The sequence below is a fragment of the Bos indicus x Bos taurus genome, chromosome 24, assembly GCF_003369695.1.
Source record: "Bos indicus x Bos taurus breed Angus x Brahman F1 hybrid chromosome 24, Bos_hybrid_MaternalHap_v2.0, whole genome shotgun sequence".
NCBI classification, from domain to species: Eukaryota; Metazoa; Chordata; class Mammalia; order Artiodactyla; family Bovidae; genus Bos; species Bos indicus x Bos taurus.
In genome coordinates this window covers 30,908,678-30,932,711 of record NC_040099.1, presented here as the reverse complement: position 1 = coordinate 30,932,711, position 24,034 = coordinate 30,908,678, and the positions used below count along the sequence as shown (strand labels likewise).

General features: G+C 36.4%; 1 protein-coding gene across 4 annotated transcripts in view; it reads right to left on the bottom strand.

Annotated features, from left to right (window-relative positions):
* Window positions 1-9,768: 9,768 nt before the first annotated feature.
* The window catches only part of SS18 (SS18, nBAF chromatin remodeling complex subunit), a 76,557-nt gene continuing 62,291 nt past the window's right edge, over window positions 9,769-24,034 (bottom strand). For 3 of the 4 annotated variants that reach the window (XM_027525525.1, XM_027525526.1, XM_027525529.1), the window contains 2 exons: window positions 20,777-20,910; window positions 9,769-11,534 (listed from right to left, as the gene is read on the bottom strand). In XM_027525525.1, the coding sequence (XP_027381326.1) occupies window positions 11,508-11,534; window positions 20,777-20,910 (161 nt within the window). In that variant the 3' untranslated portion in view covers window positions 9,769-11,507. The remainder of the gene's footprint in view (window positions 11,535-20,776; window positions 20,911-24,034) is intronic. The other variant, XM_027525527.1, reaches the window with a different exon arrangement.

Below are 24,034 nucleotides of genomic sequence, written 5' to 3'. Positions count from 1 at the left end.
GGAAATGCTTAGAAGCCATAAAATGTTAATAAAGGAAACAGATTTAACAGGCAACTTGATTGAACATGGTTGAGTGAATATTATGCGGTAAGGAAAGCCACTTGGAATGTAAAGGTATGTTTGTGGAGGGTGATGGAAAGGTGGGGGAGAAGCTCTAGGAAACAGAAGGGGCGTTGTTAAGGCAGGATGGGCGGGCAGCCAAGGGTACGAGAGAGATGTGGAGAGGACGAAGAAGTTCCTGATGGCAAGATCATTCTGTCTATCACACAGTGGGCTACAAGGGTGAAGGAGGAACACTGCATTTTTTCCTCGTAAGTTGTAGGATCCTTATCATTTAGCTCTGGGCACAGAGTAGAGAATAACAGAGACCAAAACAAAGACAGGAATGTTGTCATCAATGTCATCATTCTCCTCATCTAAACAGACATGCCTGAGGAGATTTCCCTTTTTTTATTAACAAGGGGAAATAAGACCAAGTTAGCTTTGATTATCATTTTATAACTATAAACTTATTGCAATTCTATAATTAATAAGTCACCAATATAAACAGGCAACTACTCCTTGCCTACTTAAAAATGAAATGTATTGTTCTATTATACAGCTTAGGTGGCTCAGTTGGTAAAGAAACCTGCAATGCAGGAGACGCAGGTTCGATCCCCTGGGTTGGGAAGATCCCCTGGAGAAGAAAATGGCAACCCACACCAGTATCCTTGCCTGGGAGATCCCATGGACAAAGGAACCTGGAGGGCTGTCCATGGGGTCACAAAAGAGTTGGACATGACTTAGCAACTAAACCACCCCAGATATTGACACAGGTTCACAATCCCTTATCTGAAATTCCTAAGACAAGATATTTCATATACAGTATCTTACAGCCACACCTCAAGGGGAATCTGAGTCAGATAAAGACAGGCTAGGCTTTGCAGGCAGATGACCAGAGGATAGGTCAGGACTGGGGAGTTTTGAAAAGGGAATTGTGGACCTGTGTTATTAATAATAATAAAACCCTTCCATTTTAACCCATTTGTTTCATTACTTCATTTATGATTCCTACATAAATTACTACAGCCTAATTCATAACCAACATTCCTGATACACTTTCAACTAATACTTATGGAATTTCCTTTACCTATCAGGCATTATTCTACACACTGAGAGACCAGCAATAGACAAAGTCCCTGCTTCAGGGAGTTGACAATGACTCCCTTTGAGCAACAGGAAGATTCATAAATGAGCTACAAAGTGATGAAAGAATTCGATTTCCTTTCTAAATCTAGTCATGACTCCCAAAGAAGCCAAAGACCACATCCTACATCTGTTTTGCGATATTAATACCAAATGTAAGAAGTTTATGATCAGGTTGGCGATACAGATCTTTTATAGTTCTAGCAAATATTTGGAATACACAATACATTTGTAATCACACTCCTTTCTCTTTCTCAAACTACTTGCTGCTGCTGCTGCTAAGTCGCTTCAGTTGTGTCCGACTCTGTGTCCGACAGCACCTCACCAGGCTCCTCTGTCCCTGGGGTACTTACTTGTACCTTAATATTTTTTGTGGTCAAATTATAGCTCTGTTAGTTATTTTCAAAACACAGATGTGGTTCTTATTTGATGATCCTTTGTCTTATTTTATTAATTTACGATCTTTATTATTCCCCTTAAAAATCTTCCTTAGATTGTTTTGTCTGTGTTTAGTTTTGGCTTCCTCATCCATATTCCTGAGGTGAATTTATTTTCCACCTTTTTGTTTTCACATAAAGACATTTAAGGCTATCAATTTACTTCTAAGAACTGTTGCATCAACACCTCACAAGTTTTTATATTGACTTTTATTTTAGCTCAGTTCTAAATGTTTTAAATATCCACTGCAATTTTCTCTTTAACCACAGATATTTACTAATAAATTTTTCAAGTTCCCAGCACATGTACCACTGTCAGATAGTGACTCATCCAATATGGATTCTGTAAAATTTGATCAGGTTTTATAAAGTAGCATAAGGTCAATTTTTGTAAATATTACATATACTTGAAAAAAATTTATACTGTCAGGTATAGGACTTTATATTTACCTATTAGATTTTCTGCATCAAGGCTATCCAGCATGGTAGCCACTAAGATAGGGTTGCTGAGCACTTGAGATGTGACAAGTGATACACTGTAAGTATGAAATACAAACTAGATTTCTAAGACTTACTTTGAAAAGAATGTGAAACATCTCATGAATTTTATCTCGCTTGAAATAGCATTTGGGGTACTATGGGTTACACAAAACATATTATTAAGTTTCTCTGTTTCCATACTTTTAAATGTACGACTAGAACACATTTTAATTACATATGGAGCTGATACTACATTTCTATTAGACAGAAACTTTCTCTATCTTTATTGGTGTCTGGATAGCAGAGCCAAGTTTCTGCTAGAAATAGATTAAAATCCTTCCACTAAGGCTGTGCAGGCGTTCCTTGTGGCTCAGCTGGTAAAGAATCCTCCTGCAATGCGGGAGACCTGGGTTTGATCCCTGGGTTGGGAAGATTCCCTGGAGAAGGGAAAGACTACCCACTCCAGTATTCTGGCCTGGAGAATTTCATGAACTGTATAGTCCATGGGGTCACAAAGAGTCACACACGACTGAGTGACTTTCACTCACTATGGTCTTGCCGTTTTACATTTTTGCTTCTAATTCTCAGTTTTTGCTTTATATATTCGAAAGTTATTATACCTTAAGTGGTTTTTCTATTTAATTACTTCAGATCCTTTATTCTGTTACTGCTTTTGCTTACAAATTCTACTTTGATATTAATATACCTGTTTCTTTTTCTACCTTTTTGTTATAGTTTTAGTAATATCTCAATAAGAATAGTTGGGTTTCCCAATTTAATATCCTATAATGAGTAAGCTTAATCTGTTTATACTTACTGTTACTGATGTATTTAGATCTAATTCTATGATATTCTTCATGAGTTTTTACCACCCCATCTCTTTTTCTTCCTTCCACTGGGTTAACACATTTTCTCTATTTCTTCTTCTTTTTTCCTCTTCCTCCCTCCCTCTTTCCTGGCTCTTAAATTTATTATATTTGTTTTTTAACATGACTCATTCTTTATGCTGACACTTTTAACATTACTCTTACAATTATACCCTAAAAATTTCCAACGAAGTCTAAAGCTTTTCAGTCTTTCTATTCCCCTGAACATGAAAGAAAACCTACAAGCCTCCTATCTTGTATCTTGTTTTTGTATCAGCTATCTATGGCTGCAATAATGCTTCATAACAAAGAAATACATACACATAGTCAGTGACATATAACAAAACAAGAGCTTAAGAGCCTGCAGGGTGTAGTTGATCTGGACCAGACTTGAATTTAACCTGTGGTCAGCTGACTGGCTGGGTGGCTTTGCTGGCCTTGCCTGGTGTTCACTCTGTTGATTCGGCTTTGCCTCTCATGACTCTCCCATTCCTGGGCTGGTTAGCCCGGGCAGATTTTCATGGCAAAGGCAGAGGCACAGAGTGCAAGCAGAACTACACCAGTGCTCTACAAGCCCTCTATATAAGTTACATCTGTGGGTGTAACAACCCATGGGTAAAAAGCAAGTCACACAGCCAAAGTCAGAATCCAGAACCCAGAAAATGAACTCAGCCTCTTCAGTGAGAGCAAGTGCAAAATCACATGGCAAAAGTGCATGAACCCAGAGAGGGGTAAAGAACTGAGATCATGAATGCAACCAACCTACCACATTTACATTTATTATTATTATTTTTTAACCTTTACCTTTCCTTTCCATGGGCTTCCCTAGCGGTTCAGATGGTAAATAATCTGCCAGCAATAGAGGAGAGCCAGGTTTGATCCCTGGGTTGGGAAGACCCCCTGAAGAAGGGAATGGCTACCCATTCCAGTATTCTGGCCTGAGAAATTCCATGGACAGAGGAACCCAGAGGGCTCTAGTCCATGGGGTTGCAAATTGCAAACAGTCAGACATGACTAAGTAACTAACACCTTTTCTTTTCCATCCCCTAAAGAAGTGATCTGTTTCCTATGAATAATTACATTTGACAAATTTTATGTAATCTCTTTTCATCATCCTATACCTTCTTCTGATCATTATTATTCTTTCTTTCCTGAAGTACATCTTCCATGGATGATAAATTCTCTTGGTCTTTGTAATTCTGAACATTTCTATTTTGCCTTCACTGAAGAAGGCTAGTTTAGCTAGGAATAACATTTAGACTGACTTATTTTCCCTCAGTACCTGCTTCTCTGTGTCTTTTAGATTGTTGCAGATTAATTCTCTTGCCAAAATTTTATTTCTTCATAGGTAATATGTCTTTTCTCTCAGGTAATTTTTAGATGTTTTGAACACCATCATAATGTTATCTGAATATGGATCCATTTTCCTTTGCCCTCACTGGACCTATGGCAAATTGATAATTCAAGTATTAATAGACTGAATTGTGGAAAACTGTCAGCTTTTATCTATGCATACTGCTACTGCTACTGCTAAGTCACTTCAGTCATGTCTGACTCTGTGCGACCCACAGACGGCAGCCCACCAGGCTCCCCAGTCCCTGGGATTCTCCAGGCAAGAACACTGGAGTGGGTTGCCATTTCCTTCTCCAATGCATGAAAGTGAAAAGTGAAAGTGAAGTCGCTCAGTCGTATCCGACTCGTAGCAACCCATGGACTGCAGCCTACCAGGCTCCTCCGTCCACGGGATTTTCCAGGCAGGAGTACTGTATCTATGCATAGCTTTCCTATTAATCCCTCTATTTTCTTCTGGAGCTACCTTATTGAAACTCTGCCTTCACTTCCATCTCTCTTCAATGTTCCTTCATTCATATATATATTTTAACGTTTCGTGTTCTTGTATGAGACAATTTCTCACACTGTCATCTAAATCACAAACTTCCTCTTCAGTTGTGCCCAGCCTACAGTTTATGCCAATTGAGCTTGTTTCCGTGGTATTATTTACTTGTAAGATTTCTCAGTGGTTTTTATATGTTTCTTCATGTTTTTGTATTGTAATTTCATATCCATTCAAGGATGTGACTGGATAAATTTCCTTGAGCTGCTTAAGCATTCACATTTTAAAATGTCAGACCCTTCTATACCTTTAATTTTATATAGTGGGGATACATGTTCTTCCAAGTGATTCTGACATATCTTGAAATTTTAGTTCGTGGGTTTATTTAAAGGCTTTACTTGTACTTTTTTTCTCTTTTCCCTACTCTTCTTCCTTCTTTCTGCATTTCCATTTGCACTCCTGGACCCTTGCAGAAAATTCAGAACCAAATCTCTAAAACTTCTTTCCCTACAATAATTATTTTAGGAATATTTTAGAGCTAATTACCAAGTTTCAGAATACCTTGGTTCTGCTCCATATTAAGATGCTAAATATGTATTATCCAGCATCATTATACTTAGCTGCCTGGAAAGAAGGCCCTAGATAGTGATCAGCAGATTTTTTTTAAAAAACAAAACCTCCTTTTGGATGTGTGAACAGTTGGGAAGAGTCAAATTCGAGCTTCTCTGATGTTAAATAGTAATCTTGGCTCCAGTGTCCAATCTTATTACTTTTAGTTTTTATTACTTCACAGGAGCCAATTTCTTAAGTACCACTACCTGCTTCTAGACTCAAAACCCAGGTGATCTGTGGTTTCAGTGTCACTCACCAATTCACATTTTTTATTGTTTTTGTTCCACAGAGATACTTGGTTCCTGGAGTGTGATGATATCTGCTTTGGTTCATTGTTTTGTCTTATCTTACAGTAGCAGTATTAGTTATTAGTATGCCTTTGGAGATAATACATCAAAACATGAACATCCCTACTTAATCGGAGGTCTACATGGAATGTTCAAATACATACATACCCCAAAACAAACCCCCAGAAATCCATACACATTCTTTCTGACTTTGAGTGACTGATCTTAATCATTTTCCATTTCCAAAGAAATTTTAAAATCAAATGATCTATTTAGTGATATTAATGACATAAACTGTTACCTCCCAGAAGACTATCATAAATTATGGTCCAAAGTCCTTTAATCATGGGAACATTGAGGTATATTTTATTTCAAAGAACCAGAGTTAAGTGCCACTGATTTGCAACTTGGAATTATTTCTTCTTATGAAAATCCAGTTATAACTTATTAAAACTCAAAATAAGTTTTAAGTTGGGGGGGGTGGCTGAAGGAGGATGAATGACTTTTAGAATAGCCTGAGAATCGTGAATAAAGAAAAACATTGCTGTGTTTATTTAGAGAGTATTACCCCTTGGAGCCAGCATTTGCACTAATGCATTTTACATTAGCATGCCGCATCAGGAAATCCTGAATTCTGGTGCCAAGGGGGTAATTAATATCCGTTCATGTTTTCAAAATGGTTGTGTTTATGTGGGAATGAGGACTGAGCACTAACATGTTGAGTTTGAAGTATGAAAGCTTGCTGTGAAGCAAGATCTTGGGAAAGAATGGAATACTGAAATTAATGAATAGGAATAGGATTTCTATGGATAGACTAATATTAGTACTGAAAAGAAAGCCACTGCCACACTTTCTTGTTATTAATTTACTAAGCTAAGCATTAACCGAAATAATCCCCTGGTATAGTCGCATCGATAGAAGATAAAATCTTTGATAGATATAAACAGTATTTTGGTCCATGATGTCAGGAGTCCTAAAAGTTCAAAAAACTTGATGTGTATGAAAAAGTATGAAAAAGTATCAATATTCTAAGATATCCTTCCATAGCTAATATAGTTACACTTCCTATAGATATTAAATTCTTTATATTTGACCTGAAGCTGAATGATAAAAGCTGCTACAGGTATAAAATTAGAATGCTTTTAGTACATCTTAATGCCCTCCCCCCTCCAAAGGAAAGTTGGCAGGTAAACTAGAATCAATGTATACACTTCAGATAGTGAAAGTCAGAAAACTAAGGAAATAGCAAGAAATTAGAGAAAAGGGTCCAAAGATCAAGTTAGTAAGGCAGAAGAAGCCATAATAAAATTAAAAACATAAGAGATTTTATGAAGTCCTATCTAAAACATAATCCTCAAAGTAAGTATTTAGGAAACATGCTATGTATAAAATTTATAAAGATGCCAAATGATAATAAATAGTAAGTATATTTTTTACCAGTACTTTAACTAAATCTATTGTTACCAAATACAGCATTTAGCTAATTCAAGTGGTGGAAAGCTGAATATGATCTTAAAGGAAACAGAAGGGGTTTTGTCCTGTTTCACTAGTTAAGAATATGAACTATGAAGTACACTACACACACTATTTATAATGTACCTCTCACAAAAAAACCTCTCAGTATATTACCATAGTTACAAATTATAGCCTAAACATAAATACACTGCTCACACATTTAAGTTCTTAAACTATAGATCCCTGTCAGGAAAAAAAAATTTTTATACATACATTTATTCACATATATACAAATATATAATATACACATATATATGAATGTGTATGTATAATGTATATTTCAATAATTCTCTTACTATTAAGAAGCCACTCATTATTTATACCATTGCAGTTAACTCTTAGCCAATAGTAAAACCCTTGTGAGGGGGAAAAGTTAATAACTTTATGCCAACTAAATGAAGTCATATTTAAATAAATCTAAGTAGTCTTCGAAATGGCATGAATCAAGCATGCCTTAGCTATAATTAATTTTTTAGATAAACAAAATAAGGTGACTTCTTAAATAAGTTGGTTTATTCAGTGAATGATATTGAAAACAACTGGTTATCATATAGGAAAAAAACTAATACTCTAAATCATTTCATGTACAATAAGTTTTAGAAAAAGTATGGGGAATATTCTCAGAAATTTGGAAGTTAGGGAGGTTCTAAAAAGCTATGAAATTGAATATGTTAAGTTTTAAAACTTTAATACAGTGAAAGATATCAGTATATCTACAGTTAAATAATAGAGACTAAAGAGATGGGCAATATAAAAAGAGAATTAATATTTGCATTTAGAGGACCATAATAATTTTGTAATTTGTGTATATGTATTTATACAATTTCCTGTCTCTCTTATATGCCCAAAGGAAAATGTACAAAGAACATTAAAAGCCATTTCACAGCAAAAAATAATAAACTCCCTTTAAGTATTTCGGATGCTCAAACTTGAAAATAAATCAAATGTAACTCTAAATTCTGAGATAGCATTTTTTAAAACTCTATTAGAATTGCAAAAACTAACAAGGCTAGTAATCTCATGTTAGCAAGGATATATCCTTTAGGAAGATAATAATGTACATGGTCTTAAACCTAACATACTAAAATTTATAGTTTAGAAATAGTCCAACAATCATATAAAAACAAAAGCAAAAACACCTTGCCAGATAAGTTTATGAAAGCTTTGCTTTTGCAATTGTAAAAAACAAACAAAAAATCCAAGATATACTTTACCTAAATAAAAAAAAAAGGCTGCAAAACAGTGTGGTTAGTTCAATTACAATTTTGTTTAAAAAGAGAAAATATCTCAGCTTATGTGTATAAAATCAAGCTGGAAGGAATGTATCAAACCTTCTTAACAAGTGTTACATGTGAGAGATGATATTAGGAAAACTGTACACTTAATATACTTTTGCTAATACCTGAATGATTTAATACAAATGACTTTTTAAAATGAAAAGGCAGCAATTTAGCCATACATATTCTGAGATGATTTTTCATTCATTGTTAACACTGAGAATACAAAATTTCCAGAGCAGGAAGAATCCTGGTACCAAGGTGTTACTTTAAAAAGTATTTATCTTTTAGAGATATTTATTGAAAGAATGAAAGGACATAGTGTTGGCTTCAATTTGTGGGTGGGTGTAAAGACAACACAAGACTGGCCAGGAATTAGTGCCTCAGTCAGATTTCTGGTACACGAAGATCCTCATACCTTTCTCCACACACACAGAAAACGCCATTGAAAACAAAACCAAAAACAATTTGCCATCAAAGCTGTACAGAATACTAACATATTTTCAAATGACTAAACTAGCACAGTTAAATATTTTTAAATGTTGATCAGTAACTGCCCTGCTCTTCTTAGTAATGTTTTGCTTCTGAATTTCATGGGACAGTATGATATTTCTTCATAATAATCCATTTTGCTAAAACGAAATTTCCAGTTTTAGAATATATGGTCTATATGGTGATGTCAAACTTGGTAGGAAGCTACTGGTAAAGTTATTCAGCTTACTAGGTATCAAAGGAGTAAGGTAATTTTTGTCACCACCAATTAAAAACTTCTACGAAACAGGACTGTTATAAAACAATTAAACCTTGCAAATGTGGTAGTCTCCAGGAAGAAAGTCCTGGAGGAAATTCTGCTTATTAAAATTGCAATTTTAGTTTCCATTAAAAGGAGAATAAGACAACAGAAGATGGGTTGGCAAGACAAATTATTTCTTAATGTCAGTTGAGCTTATTTCAAATGAGATAACATATCTACACCAGGTTGGGTTCAGCACAATTTCATCTCCTCAACTCATTTATCTAATTCAGTCATCTTGATTATAGCCTCATGGACTTCATTTTCAGAGAAAGAATTCCATAACAAACAGCCCACACAACATGCTGATTACTGAACAGTTAATTCTAATTAACTTGGGCATGACAAGAGAATTTCGATAGTCCTAGAATACAAATATAGTCTGCTTATACTAGACTAACTTATATAAAAAACCCACAGCACAGTCTCCAGACAGAACAAGAGAGTCAAAGAGATCTAATTTAAAAAAACAAATGAGAAAATTAAAATCACAAATAATTTATTCTTCTGTTAGAGTTGATACAGTTTTAAATAGCAACAAAGTACACAGTGGTGGAAAATTGGCACAGAACCTAAAAGCATTTCAGTCACAATAAGGCTGTCCATGCTTTATCTGTTCAAACTTGATGTCCATTTTCTACTGACCATGTTGAAAAAAGCCTTATTCAGACCTTAAAACACGCGCACACTCTCTTTCATACACACAGAGACACATTAAAATTTTTCCTTTTGGTTACAGTATGTTGAGAACAGTACATTTTGCTTTTTCAAATTTATGGCACCCCTTCTGTTTTGTTTCCAGTTGTAAGTGGGAAAAAACAATCCAATTATAAAGAATATACCTTATTCCCTGGGCACAGGCAACTGTGATGAAAATAGCAACTTACCTTTGGGCTAGATGTTTTCAGATTATGCTTAAATAATTGTGGTTATAAACTTCTCAATGCATGATTTCCTGCCCAATGCAAAATCCCTGAACTCAGCTCAAACAATCAGGCACAGGACAGTCTCAAGTATGATTAAATAGACCATGCTAATAAAACAGAGTGATCTGAAATGCAACCTCTATGCTTTTAATATAGATCAGAATAAACCTCATCAGCAAGCATTTTCCTAAACATCTCTGTGTTCTATTAACCAACATAAAAAAGGGGAAAACGTAAAAGTATTCCTTTATAAATGGCATTATTTCCAGTCAAGAAAAGTTGAAAGGAAGGTTTATAAAGTCTCCTGAACTATTCTTATTATAGAAACCAATTATCCTTCTCATGTTAAAAAATAAAATGCATCATTGTTGACTCTTCTTTGATATCACTTATAAAATGTTCTGATATTACTTACTAGTGATTAGTCAAACCAGGTAAAATCAAAACTTTCAGGTTCAGTTATTGCTGTTTTAGGAGAAGACTTACATGAAACTGTTAACCAAGATTCTTCAGATCCCACATGAAGTAATTCTTATTGCCTCACATTTTAAAACAGAATTATAAATGATCTTTTATAAAAAAGGTTTTTGTCCACAAAACTGGAAAGCTTTTTTAAAAAACGCCTTTTTACTCAAAACTGTACCACAGTGCCCCTGATTAGCTAAGAGAGGAAAGGGGTCTGAACGTCCTCTGAAGAACCCAGTGGTGGACACGTGGGAGCTTTGTCTCCCCCTCGCCTTCAGCTTCACAGAACCCCACGTTCAGACTAGCACAATCAAGCATCCAACGTGCTCCCATCCCCAGCAACAGAGGATCTGATTCTGTCCAGCGCGTAGTGTACCGCCTTGCATATTCACCACATGAAATAAACATAATATACAAAATATTGCTGCTGTAAAAAGTGTACATTTCCCTCTTCCCCTTACAAAAGAATCTATGGAAAAGTATTAAATTCCCTTAACCTTCATAAACATACAAAGCTGTTCACACCTTTCAGTCTGTAACAGTCCGTTTGAAACGCAGTTCCGAAATCATTGCAAATTGGGTATGTCATTGTATTTTCTGTCCAATGTTGCCATCTAGAGTAGACATGTGAAATCAAGAGTATTTTTGAGCTACTAAAGCCTTTTTATAACTAAGCCACACAGGCTGCTTACGGATGAAACAGCCGCTTATCCACAAGGTTTTTCCAAAAACTAGATGGAATGGAAGGGTCTCTTCACAGGAAGGAGTCCACAGTGCTGAGGCGACAATATGGCTGCTAGCAGATTCTGGCTACTGGAATGGAAGTATCTTCATTGCTGGTAGTTTCCATACTGCCCCTGAAAGATAAATTTTAAAATGTAATAAGATGATCATTTGACCATAATAGTTTGCACAGAAAATCACAAGTCAGTCTTTATAGTGTCATATGGCAAAACCAGCTACTTTCAAAACATACAGAAATTGTTCTGTATTTAGGTATACAGTATCTCTGTAATTTTTTTCTGATATCACATTCAACTGCAAATGGATTTCCAAGTCTTTGAGCCTAGAACAGCACATAATGAGAATTTAAGTTTCTGGTGAATTTTGATGAACTGAAGTGATCAGGAATGAGTGAGAAGTTCTGGCTCTAAACTCTGCCATGGTGTATATCAGTGTATAAATTATATGCTAATATACAAAGTCTGTAACTGTTTGGATTATTATAATAACTTATGTATTAACACCAAGTTAGGATAAGTACCAAGGATGAAGAGATATCTGGGAGATAAGGGGCATAGAACCTTATAGCCTGTCTATAGAATTTGGGCCTTTCCCTGAGGCCAGTGAGGTATCAGCAGACATATTCAGGTAGGCAGCTGGTACATAAAATCAAAGAAAGACTGTTTATCTTTTGTTGCTTTTAATAAGGTAGGTTTGAAGGGCCTATAGGCTGACAGCAAGGGAAAGAAAATCAAGTATAGATATAAAACAGGTAATGAATGAAACAGTAACATTCTACAAGGGAGGTAAACAATGTCCAGTATACAACTGTTAAAGCAGGTTTTTAGAAAAGAGAAGGAAAATCTTTTTCTCCAAAAAAGAAAGGTAGAAGAAAAGAGAGACCAGAAAAAATTTACTTTAATAAAATGTCTTAAATGTGTTTTAAAAAGATGCTCATAAAAGCACTTATTTTCCAAAAACAGTATTCACTGGGAGCTCATAATCAGCTGTTTCCTCTGGCTAAACATCCCCCTCTAAGTCCTATTAATTATTTTACATCAAGAAAGTATTCTAGAGTTGAAATCCTCCTATACCGTTAAGTAGTACCCTAAAAATTTACACTTCCATAGAAGCAGATATACTTGAAAATCTGCTGAATAGCACTATATCTGAGCAGATAATGCACTATAAATAGAATTAAGGTTTTAAAAATATTGAGGTATTTTACATAATTATATTCAGAACAATTTAAAGTCAGAGCTCATCTTAAAATATGTGTAGGGCTTCCAGGGTGGTCCAGTGGTTAAGAATCCAACTGCCAACGCAGGGACACGAGTTTGATCCCTGCTCTGGGAAGATCCCACATGCCAGGGAGCTAGTAAGCCCATGTGCCACAACTACTGAGCCCATGCTCTGCAACAAGAGAAGCCCACACACCACAAAGAGCAGCCCCACTTGCCACAACTAGAGAAAACCCCACACAGCAATGAAGCCTCACACAGCCAAAAAATAAACAGGCCATTAAAAAAAACAACATTATAAAAAGAAATATTTATAGGTAGGATTTGCTTTATAAAATAGGATGGGACATATATAAAACAACATTGGTAAAATGTTGATATTTGTTGCAGTTGGTTTGTGGGTATACAGGGATTCATGAGGTTCTTCCCTGCTGTTTTTGTTTAAAAATTCCTATATGCTCTGCTTAATCATTCAGTTGTGTTCAACTCTTTGCAACCCCATGTGTCCATGGTGATTCTCCAGGCAAGAATATTGGAGTGGGTTGGCGTGCCCTCCTCCAGGGCATCTTCCCAACCCAGAGATCAAACCCAGGTCTTCCGCACTGCAGGTGGATTCTTTACTGTCTGAGCCACCAGAGAAGCACAAAAACTCCTATAGTACAAAGTTTAAAATAAGAAATGCTTAGTGTACAGGAACTTGCTATTCAACTATAAAATTATCTAAATATTAAGTTTAAGTCCCAAGTCTATTGTTAATTTTTTGAGATGCAGATTCTTCACCTATAAGGTGGGGACCATAACATATTCATCTCTGGATCTCATTTTTCTGTTTAAGGTTACACAAGTTCTACCTCATTTGTTTGCCAGGACACTCAAATAAGAGAGGACATGAAAAAGCACTTTCAAAAATTACAAAAAAATTAGAAATAAGCAAGTCTTAATGCTGGAAGGAAATGCTCTCCTAGTGAATGTGTATAATGAGATAGTAATGATGAAAGCAAGTGGCACGTTATGAATGACGTGAATGCAGAAGAGAGGTAAAAACTGATGTGCTGTATAAACAGAAGTTATAATCTATCTACTATAGTATGAATTAATGATAGGGACTAGGTCTTATCCATTCTTAGTCCCCAAGTATTGATGAGTGCCTGACACATAAGACTTCTTCAATAATGTATGGCAAATATGATATTCAAGCAATTACAAACGTTTACTGAGCAAATATTATATGCTCAGCACTGTAAGAAATTTTAAAAATGGGGAAAATCAGATTTACAAATAAAGTGTAGTTACAGAACAAGTTCTATAAGCATTCAGAAAGGAAAAGGTTAACACAACTAAAATTATTTTAAAAATATTTCACAGAGACTGTGTGCCTTAATAGTAAAATCTGAATAGCAGAGAAAAGAAAAAAGGGGCAATTCAAATAGCAGACATAGCTAAAGCAAAAGTGGAGAAAAAATGGTTAAAAAATGCTTAGGGAACTGGAGAATAAAAAAGAATGTACCATAATAAGGAGTAGAAGCTATTGATTATTTGGTAACACACAGCTTGAAGTAATAGATGTAAGAAGTCTGACTAATATCAATAATAGCTAACTGTTAATATATCTCAATAAGATCTTAATTACCATATGTCAAACACCATAATAAGTGCTTTGTGTTCATCTGTTACCTATGCAGTATACATATCTCCATTTTATAGATGAAGAAACTGAAGCCCTGAAAATTTAAGTAACTTGATCTAGACTTAATCACTTTGCTAGGATAAAATCAAACCACAAGCAAGCCCCCACAAATACTGTATATTTACAACCATTAGCAAATTCTAGGGTAAAAATAAGGGTTTTGCAGCCGGAAATCTATTTCTAGTTTTAACTCTCCTGCTTAACAGTTTCTTGGTCTTGAGGCCAGTTACCTACCTTCCCTTTCTTGATTTTCTCATCTGACAAGTGAGGATAATTATAATTCCTGCTTCAAAAAGTTATTCAAGAAGAAGAGCATGAAGATGTTCTGCACACAGCTGGTGTGGCTGGAGGCAGCCTGGTACAAGGAAGGGTCCAATCACTGGGTCTCTAGTTGACTACTCAGGACTTACCACCCAGCTCGACCACTTCTCACCTCTGTCATCTTGGGTCAATCACTTCTACTCTAAGCCTCGGCATAGCATCTCTCTCTTTGCCTCTTCAATTTTTCTTTTCCTTTTTTAAATTACAAAATTCCTCTGACTAGAGTAAAGAATGAATGGGAAAGGATGCAAGAAGATAGCATGGGAGAATCCTTCATCCGGTGATGAAGTTAGGACATATTAATGGTCTAAACAAAGATACGGCACTTTTAGAAGTGGATGGATACAAGAATGTTAGAGGAGACCAGGCTAACAAGATTCTGTCATTTACTAGATGGAGAGAGGGAGATGGAGAAAGACATAAGTACCACATGTGGCACATGGCTTTCTAACTTGGCAACAGTACCTGTCTCTGACAGACAACACTGAAAGGAGGAATGTGTGGCACAGAGATTATGAATGCTTTGGTTATATGAAACTGATATGCTATTTCTAACTGCAGATGACTACTAGGCGCCTGATGTTCAAAAGAGAAAGTCAGACTAGAAATAGAGACTTGACAGTCAACAGCACGATAAACTGAAACCCTGTGAGTAAATGAGATTTTCTAGAGAGTGTATGGTGTGAGAGTCCCTAGATTGAACAATAACTGAGTAATATAAACTATCTTTAAATTTCTCTTTTTCATTCACCTAATCCTAAAAAGGTCTTAAAATTACTGTCAGAATACTTTTTAGAGGTTTCTTTATTCTTATGATCACAATTCAGATTTAGGAAGTAATGGCCTTATATGTTCACTTACCACATTTACTGACTACTCAATGTGTTCCCTCCTGGAAGAAAAACTATGACAAACCTAGACAGCATATTAAAAAGCAGAGACACTACTTTGCCAACAAAGGTCCATACAGTCAAAACTATGGCTTTTCCAGTAGTCATGTAGGGATGTGAGAGTTGGACCATAAAGAAAGCTGAGCACCAAAGAACTAATGCTTCTGAATTCTGGTACTGGAGAAGACTCTTGAGAGTCCCTTGGACTGCAAAGAGATCAAACCAGTCAATCCTAAAGGAAATCAATCCTGAATATTCATTGGAGGGACTGATGCTGAAGCTGAAGCTCTAATACTCTGGCCACCTGATAAGAAGAGCTGACTCACTGAAAAAGACCCTGATGCTGGGCAAGATTGAAGGCAGGAGGAGAAGGGGACAACAAGAGGACAAGATGTCTGGATGGCATCACAAACTCAGTGGACATGAGTCTGAGCAAGCTCCAGGAGACAGTGAAGGACGGGGAAGCCTGGTGTGCTGCAGTGCATGTGGTCACAAAGAGTTGGACACACCTGAGCAACTGAACAACACTAACAACAGCAACGTGTCCCACAGGCGGTGGAGACTCAACAGGGATAAAAACAGACATGGTGAAGTCTTTAAAGAACTGACGGTCTAGGGAAGAGAGTATGATAATCAACAATAACTACATGTGTCACATGGAGATAAGTGCTATGCTAGAAATAAAAGCATCTAACATAGTATTTAATGAAACTTTGCTGCTAAGATCAGGAACCAAGCAGAGATGTCCCCTCACACCACTCTTCCTCAACACGGTACTGAAATTCCTAGCTTATGCAATTAGAAAAAGAAATAAAGATACACAAATTGGAAAAGAAGAAATAAAACTGTCTGTTTGCAGATGACATGACTGACTCGGGAGAAAATCCCAAAGAAGCAACAATAAAAAAAACCTCCTGAAACTAATAAGCAAGGTTGCAGGATACAAGGTTAAGACAGAAAATTCCCCTACACACTAGCAGCTGAGAGAGTCAACTGCTAGGCAGGTTGATAAGAAGTCCAGGGTCCCCGAGGAGGAGAGAGGGGTCTGGAATTCTCAAGAAGGAAAGGACAAACGTCTTTTTTTTCCCTCTATGTTCCTTAGTCTGAGTCATAAAACATTTTTTTCTTTAAGCCTGGAACTGATGATTACACAACAAACAGCTTGGTTTAAACTCTGTACTAAGGATTATATAACAACTTATCCTGCTTGAGGACAGTTTCTCCTTCCTGAAAATCTTCTGACTAATCCTGGTATCTTAGAATGTATATTATGGGAGTGGGCCTGGTAAAATCTTTCTGTTGTTAACTTCTAATCCTATTATCTTAAAATGTAAACTGTGGGAGTGGGTCTGGTAAAATTTTTACAACTTGAGACATTCTTTTGATTTACTGTAATAACCAATTTAAAAAGTATATAACTCCCTTGCTAACACTAGTGAGGGGGCACTCTCTGCCCCCCTTCTGATGTCTGTGTCAGAAGCTTTCTCTGTCCCTTTTTATACTTTAATAAAACTCTGCTACACAAAAGCTCTTGAGTCATCAAGCCTGGTCTCTGGTCCTAAAGCTAAATGTTCTTCGGAGATCATGAATCTCACACCATTCACCCTAAGCTATCACAATGAGCAACAGGAATTTGAAATTAAAAACAATACCATCTACATAAGAATTCTCCCCCACAAGTTAAACTCTTAGGTATAAATCTAATAAAATATACATAGAATTGCATCAGGAAAACTTAAAAAGTAATAAAAGAAATCAAAGAACTTAATAAATGTAGAGATGTTCCATGTTCATGGATAGCAAACCCAGTATTGTTGAGATATAGGAGTTCTTCTTAACTTGATCTAAAGATTCAACCCAATTCCAACCAAAATCTTAGCAAGTTACTTTTGGATACTGACAATGTAATTATAAAATATATATGGAACGGCAGAAGACCCAGAATAACCATAGAATACTGGAGGAGACAACAAAGACTGACAATGTTCAACTTCAAGACTTACTATCAAGCTACAGCAATTAAGACAATGTGATATTGGTAAAAGAACAGAAAAATAGATAGATGGAAGTGAATAGAGAGCCCAGAAACAGATCCACTTGGATACAGGCAACTGATCTTTGGCAAAGGAGCAAAGGTAATACAATAGTGCAAGGGTGGTCCCATTCAACAAATGGTGCTAGTTAACTGGACATCTGCATACAAAAAAGTGAATCCAGATACAAAGCTTAACAAGTAAGATTTTCTCAATTCAGAGAATTAACTTAAGTAAGAACTTGACCTCAATGTAAAATACAAAACTAATAAAGCTCCTAGAAGACAACATAAGAGAAAACACAGGTGACCTTGAGTTCTGCGGTGACTTTACAGATACAACATCAAAGGTGTGATCCATGAAAGAAATAACTGATAAACTGGACTCATTAAAATTAAAACTTTCTACCCTGAGAAAGACAATGTCAAAAAAATAAGAAAAGTCAAGAAGACAAAGCAGTTAAAAGACACATCTGATAACGACTGTTATCTAAACCATACAAAGAATTCTTACAACTCAACAATAAGAAAATGAACAACTCTACTAAAAAATGGGCCAAAGACCTGAAAAGACACCTCACCAAAGAAGATATAAGGATAGCAAATGAGCACATGAAAGGATGTCTATGTAATATGTCATTGGAGAAATGCAAAATAAAACAACAATGAGATATGCCACACACCTATTAGAACTGCCAAAATTCTGAACACTGATAACATCAAATGCTGATGAGGGTGCAGAGTGACAAGAACTCCCATTCACTGCTGGTGAGAATGCAATACTCACATTGTGGTTGACCCACACCATTACCAAGATAAAAACCAAGCTCTCCTGTACGCCTTACAAGAGTCCTCCTAACCTGGCCCTAATTTATCTCTCCACCCTTTTGCCTCTTCCTCCCCACACTTCTGCTTTACTGAGCCACATAACTTAACACTAGTCATTCATGAGTGCACTTCTTTCTGACGAGAATACCCATCTGTTCTCTACAACAAGCTGGCTAATATCTTCTCAGCCCTGGGCTCCTGCACTTATACTTCTCAAGAAACATATATCTGAGTTAAGAGCTTCCTTTCACAAAAATCTTGCCTTCCCTCATACAAGTACCTTCTCACACTACATCATATCATCTATTACTTGTCTGTATCCCACCTAGACTTAAGTTCACAAATGCAGAGTCCATATCGATCTAATTTTCCTAACATATTCCCATCTTGGCACACAAATGTTCCTCAAGAACCATTTGCTTAATGAATGATACAAGTTTAGGAGATTCAGAAACATGATGAGTCAGGAAGAAAATGATGAAGTTGAAGAAAATGGCAAGACACCCAGAGAGATGTTCTGTACACAGTTGAAAAAATGGAGCTGGAGTTGGGTTGAGAAGGGTGGGCTAAGGATACTGAAAATGTAAGACAGGAGGAATAGAGACTGAGAAAAACACCAAGCCAAGGACTGATAAAAGAAACTGATGGGGTAAAAGAAAGATGAGAAACAAGTAGAAAGTAGAAAAGGAATCACTGGAAATTAAGAGGAACAAAACAGTAGTCATGTAGAAGCTAAAAAAGACCAGTTAAGAATGAAGATAGGAACCTGAGTCAGATGCTAAAGCGAGGTCAAGGAAGATCGAGAGAGTTGCTCCATGGGCCGTAAGGACCAGGTCTGTTTCACTCATCCAGGACACAATAGTGTCCAGCACACACAGGAAATTAATAAAAATTTGTTGAATTATGGAGTAAAAGACCACTTTTCAACAGCAATCCTGTGGATTAGAATGAGCCTAAACTATATCTGCTCAGGGATCTTGTCCTTAAATACTCACTAGTCAACACTTATTTTACAATTAAATAAAACTTCCCCTAATCCTGTGACTTAATCTTAGTACATTCTTTTTAATATTACTTATCTGTCCACATCCTTTTATTTTTCCCACCTAACTAAGAACTGTCAGTACAAGAGGGTTGTCCACTTGAGAGAGTGTTGACGAAAGAGCTGCTCATGCCTCAGCATCTAACCAGCATTGTATATGACTTGTTCCTCAAACCAGATTGTCTCTACTGGTCCTGTAACTCTAACATTAAAAAGTAATGTATTTTAGGCAGCTTAAGTGGTGAACAGATCAGATTCTCCTCACTGTAAAGACATTAAACAAACCTGAAATCAATAAAAGAAAAAAAAAAAAAAAACCCTGCCAATGTAATAAATCATCTTAATAATTTAGAGCATGTATGAGAAGATTCATAAAACAATGACCGTGGCACAGGATTATGAAGCCTGAGCAATTTACTGATGAAAAGAAGGTTTAAGAGAATACAGACATCATAGGATGAGAAACACTTATACTTATCTGAAGGAAGTAGAAAGAAAGATAACAGGGGAGATAGAAAGATTATTAATATCTGACATAATGGATATGGGTATAGGAGGCAGCAGAGAAAGGTTATGAGTATGAACTGAAAGAGAAAGGACATCGTGGCTGCTAAGGAAGTGGAGTGAATATGCTGACATGAAGCTGGGAGCCAGGGAGAGCACTGACTCAGATGGACTCCACATTTCAACAGGTCAAGTCTTGAGTAGTCTTGAACAATAAACAGGAGGGAAATAAGAGAAATCAAGGGGTTTAGAATACAGAATAATGTTTGGAAGGGCTAAGGGAAGCATGCCTGCAGGGTAAAGACTAGAGAGAGACTACAAATGAATGAAAATGAATGAATGCTGGTGCCTGGAGAATGCCACGTTTTATATGCTACAGTAACCATGATTAACTGTGCTGCTGCTGCTGTTGCTAAGTCGTTTCAGTCGTGTCCAACTCTGTGCGACCCCATAGACGGCAGCCCACCAGGCTCCCCCATCCCTGGGATTCTCCAGGCAAGAACACTAGAGTGGGTTGCCATTTCCTTCTCCAATGCATGAAAGTGAAAAGTGAAAGTGAAGTCACTCAGTCGTGTTTGACTCTTAGCGAACTCATGAACTGCAGCCTACCAGGCTCCTCGGTCCATGGGATTTTCCAGGCAAGAGTACTGGAGTGGGGTGCCATTGACTGTGCTAGCATTCTATGAAAAAGACTCAAGAGAAAATTTTTTTTTTGGTTAACTCATGTTATAAACAAAAGGAGGGAAAAATGAGTCACCAACTGAAAAATACTTAAGGTAATCAAGAGTGAGCACACAGTGGGGCAGCCACACAGCTGGCCAAGGAACTTACCTGGTCGTACCCATAAGGCCTCTGCTGTGGTGGCTGTGGGGGTCCAGGCTGTGCCGGTCTGTAACCCCCGTACTGCTGACCTTGTCCCTGTGGGTAGTTAGGATACTGAGGACCTGGGCCACCCTGTGAAGGACCTGCAAAATAATTAACACAAATAAAACTCCAGAAGAAAATATAGCAAGTTCCTAGAATTCTAGAAAGGGTTTAGAATTAGATGTTACTATGTTCTCATTTTTAAACTCAAAAGAATAGTTTGCTATCTTGATTCTTCTCAAATGCTTAAATAAATTCCAAAATTTATAAGTAAAAATACTGTTAGGTTCAAGAGGAAGGGGACATAGGTATACTTACGGCTGATTCATGCTGACATTTGGCAGAAACCAATACAATATTATAGAGCAATTATCCTTCAATTAAAAATAAATTATAAAAAAATACTGTAAAGATACTACCATGTACCAAGATGCTTTGATTCAGTATAACTATTAAGCTATGTGTTAGCCATTAAAATTTCATATGTCAAAATGAGTAAGAGACTCGGGAGTTGTAAAGCATGTGATGTTAAGGAAACTCATCTGTATTTCCATTTGAAAGTTAACCAGTATAAGCAAGGGGGTGAAAGAAAAAAGCAAGAAGCAGATTCAGATTAAAATACTGAAGAAATTTCTAATTAAAGTTTGGAAATCAGTGATAGTCACAGCTGTATCACTCAATATTTACACTTGCAATCACTAGAAGAATCACAAAGAACGATTTTACACGTAAATTTCAGATTTACATTCACAACCACCAAAAGAAAGCTTTATGCTCTACACCGACAAGCACCGACAAACAGAAACTAAAGAAGACTTGAAAAGCCACAGACTGCATGTGAAAAAACACGATTCAGAAGTTACCCTCTGTGTACCCATCACCTTTAATACTTAACACATATAAGTGAATGATTTCAACGTCCAGAGAGAGACAAGGGACTAATTTGGCTTGCCAAACAAATATGTCTATTTCGTAAATCCTACTACTGTCTGTTGTTAGGAATGCTTTATAAAGCATACGCTGAAATGCTTTCCTGCTTAAATGTTTCAATCACAGCCATTCAAAACCTGTCATAGAAAACACTGATTATAGAGGAATGTCAAAGAGAATAAATTTTCAAGCTTAAATAAATTCCATCAGTCTTAAAAACATTCCACTCTTTTGACTATTTATCATGCACCCGATTATTAAAACTAAATTTTCTATTAGAATGAAGTTTGACAACTAAAACCTACAGATAAGCAAAGTGGGAACATTTCCATGAGGGTACCCAGTGTCAGACAGAAAAGCATTTAACCATTTAAACCCAAATTACTAGATTTCTTTTACTCTCTCTTTCCACTGAAAATACTTCTCTTAACTCAATAAACTTACCTGACTGATTTATGTAACATTTGTGGGCATTGAACACAATAAAACCAGAATACTCTATTTATTCAATGTACAAATGTCCAATGGTCATGAAATGGAAATGCCATTTGAGAGTAGTAAGAATATCCCTTCAAAAAGACAAGAAATACATGGAATATTTCTAAAGTCATATTTGGAATTAGGAAACCAGAACTGATCAATACCTAACTTCCAATACTTGACTGAAATTTCAGTGCTTATTTGTGAAGGTTCAAGAGAATTTTAGCCTGGTTCTGGTTTTCAGATTTGCTATCACAGGTGGAAAGAGGTGCCCATAACAGCAGAGTTTAAATCAATGAATAAAAATAGTAAGACGTTGTTGTTGTTCAGTCACTAAGTTAGGTCTGATTCTTTGTGGCCCCATAAACTGCAGCATGCCAGGTTCCTCTGTCCTCTACTATCTCCCAGGGTTTGCTCAAATTCATGTCCATTGAGTCAGTGATGGTATCTAACAATCTAATCTTCTGTTGCCCCCTTCTCTTTTTGCCTTCAATCTTTCCCAGCATCAGAGTCTTGTCTCATGAGTCAGCTCTTAGCATCAGGTGGCCAAAGTATTGGAGCTTCAGCATCAGTCCTTCCAATGAATATTCAGGGTTGATTTTTTAGGATTGACTGGTTTGATCTTGCAGTCCAAGGGACTTTCAAGAGTCATCTCCACTATACTGATTCTTCCAATCCATGAACATGGTATATTTCTCCATCTATTAGTGTCCTCTTTGATTTCTTTCACCAGTGTTTTATAGTTTTCTATATATAGGTCTTTAGTTTCTTTAGGTACATATATTCCTAAGTATTTTATTCTTTCCGTTGCAATGGTGAATGGAATTGTTTCCTTAATTTCTCTTTCTGTTTTCTCATTATTAGTGTATAGGAATGCAAGGGATTTCTGTGTGTTGATTTTATATCCTGCAACTTTACTATAGTCATTGATTAGTTCTAGTAATTTTCTGGTGGAGTCTTTAGGGTGTTCTATGTAGAGGATCATGTCATCTGCAAATAGTGAGAGTTTTACTTCTTCTTTTCCAATTTGGATTCCTTTTATTTCTTTTTCTGCTCTGACTGCTGTGGCCAAAACTTCCAAAACTATGTTGAATAGTAATGGTGAAAGTGGACACCCTTGTCTTGTTCCTGACTTTAGAGGAAATGCTTTCAATTTTTCACCATTGAGGATAATGTTTGCTGTGGGTTTGTCATATATAGCTTTTATGATGTTGAGGTATGTTCCTTCTATTCCTGCTTTCTGGAGAGTTTTTATCATAAATGGGTGTTGAATTTTGTCAAAGGCTTTCTCTGAATCTATTGAGATAATCATATGGTTTTTATTTTTCAATTTGTTAATGTGGTGTATTACATTTATTGATTTGTGGATATTGAAGAATCCTTGCATCCCTGGGATAAAGCCCACTTGGTCATGGCGTATGATCTTTTTAATGTGGTGTTGGATTCTGGTTGCTAGAATTTTGTTAAGGATTTTTGCATCTATGTTCATCAGTGATATTGGCCTGTAGTTTTCTTTTTTTGTGGGATCTTTGTCAGGTTTTGGTATTAGGGTGATGGTGGCCTCATAGAATGAGTTTGGAAGTTTACCTTCCTCTGCAATTTTCTGGAAGAGTTTGAGCAGGATAGGTGTTAGCTCTTCTCTAAATTTTTGGTAGAATTCAGCTGTGAAGCCATCTGGACCTGGGCTTTTGTTTGCTGGAAGATTTTTGATTACAGTTTCAATTTCCATGCTTGTGATGGGTCTGTTAAGATTTTCTATTTCTTCCTGGTCGAGTTTTGGAAAGTTGTATTTTTCTAAGAATTTGTCCATTTCTT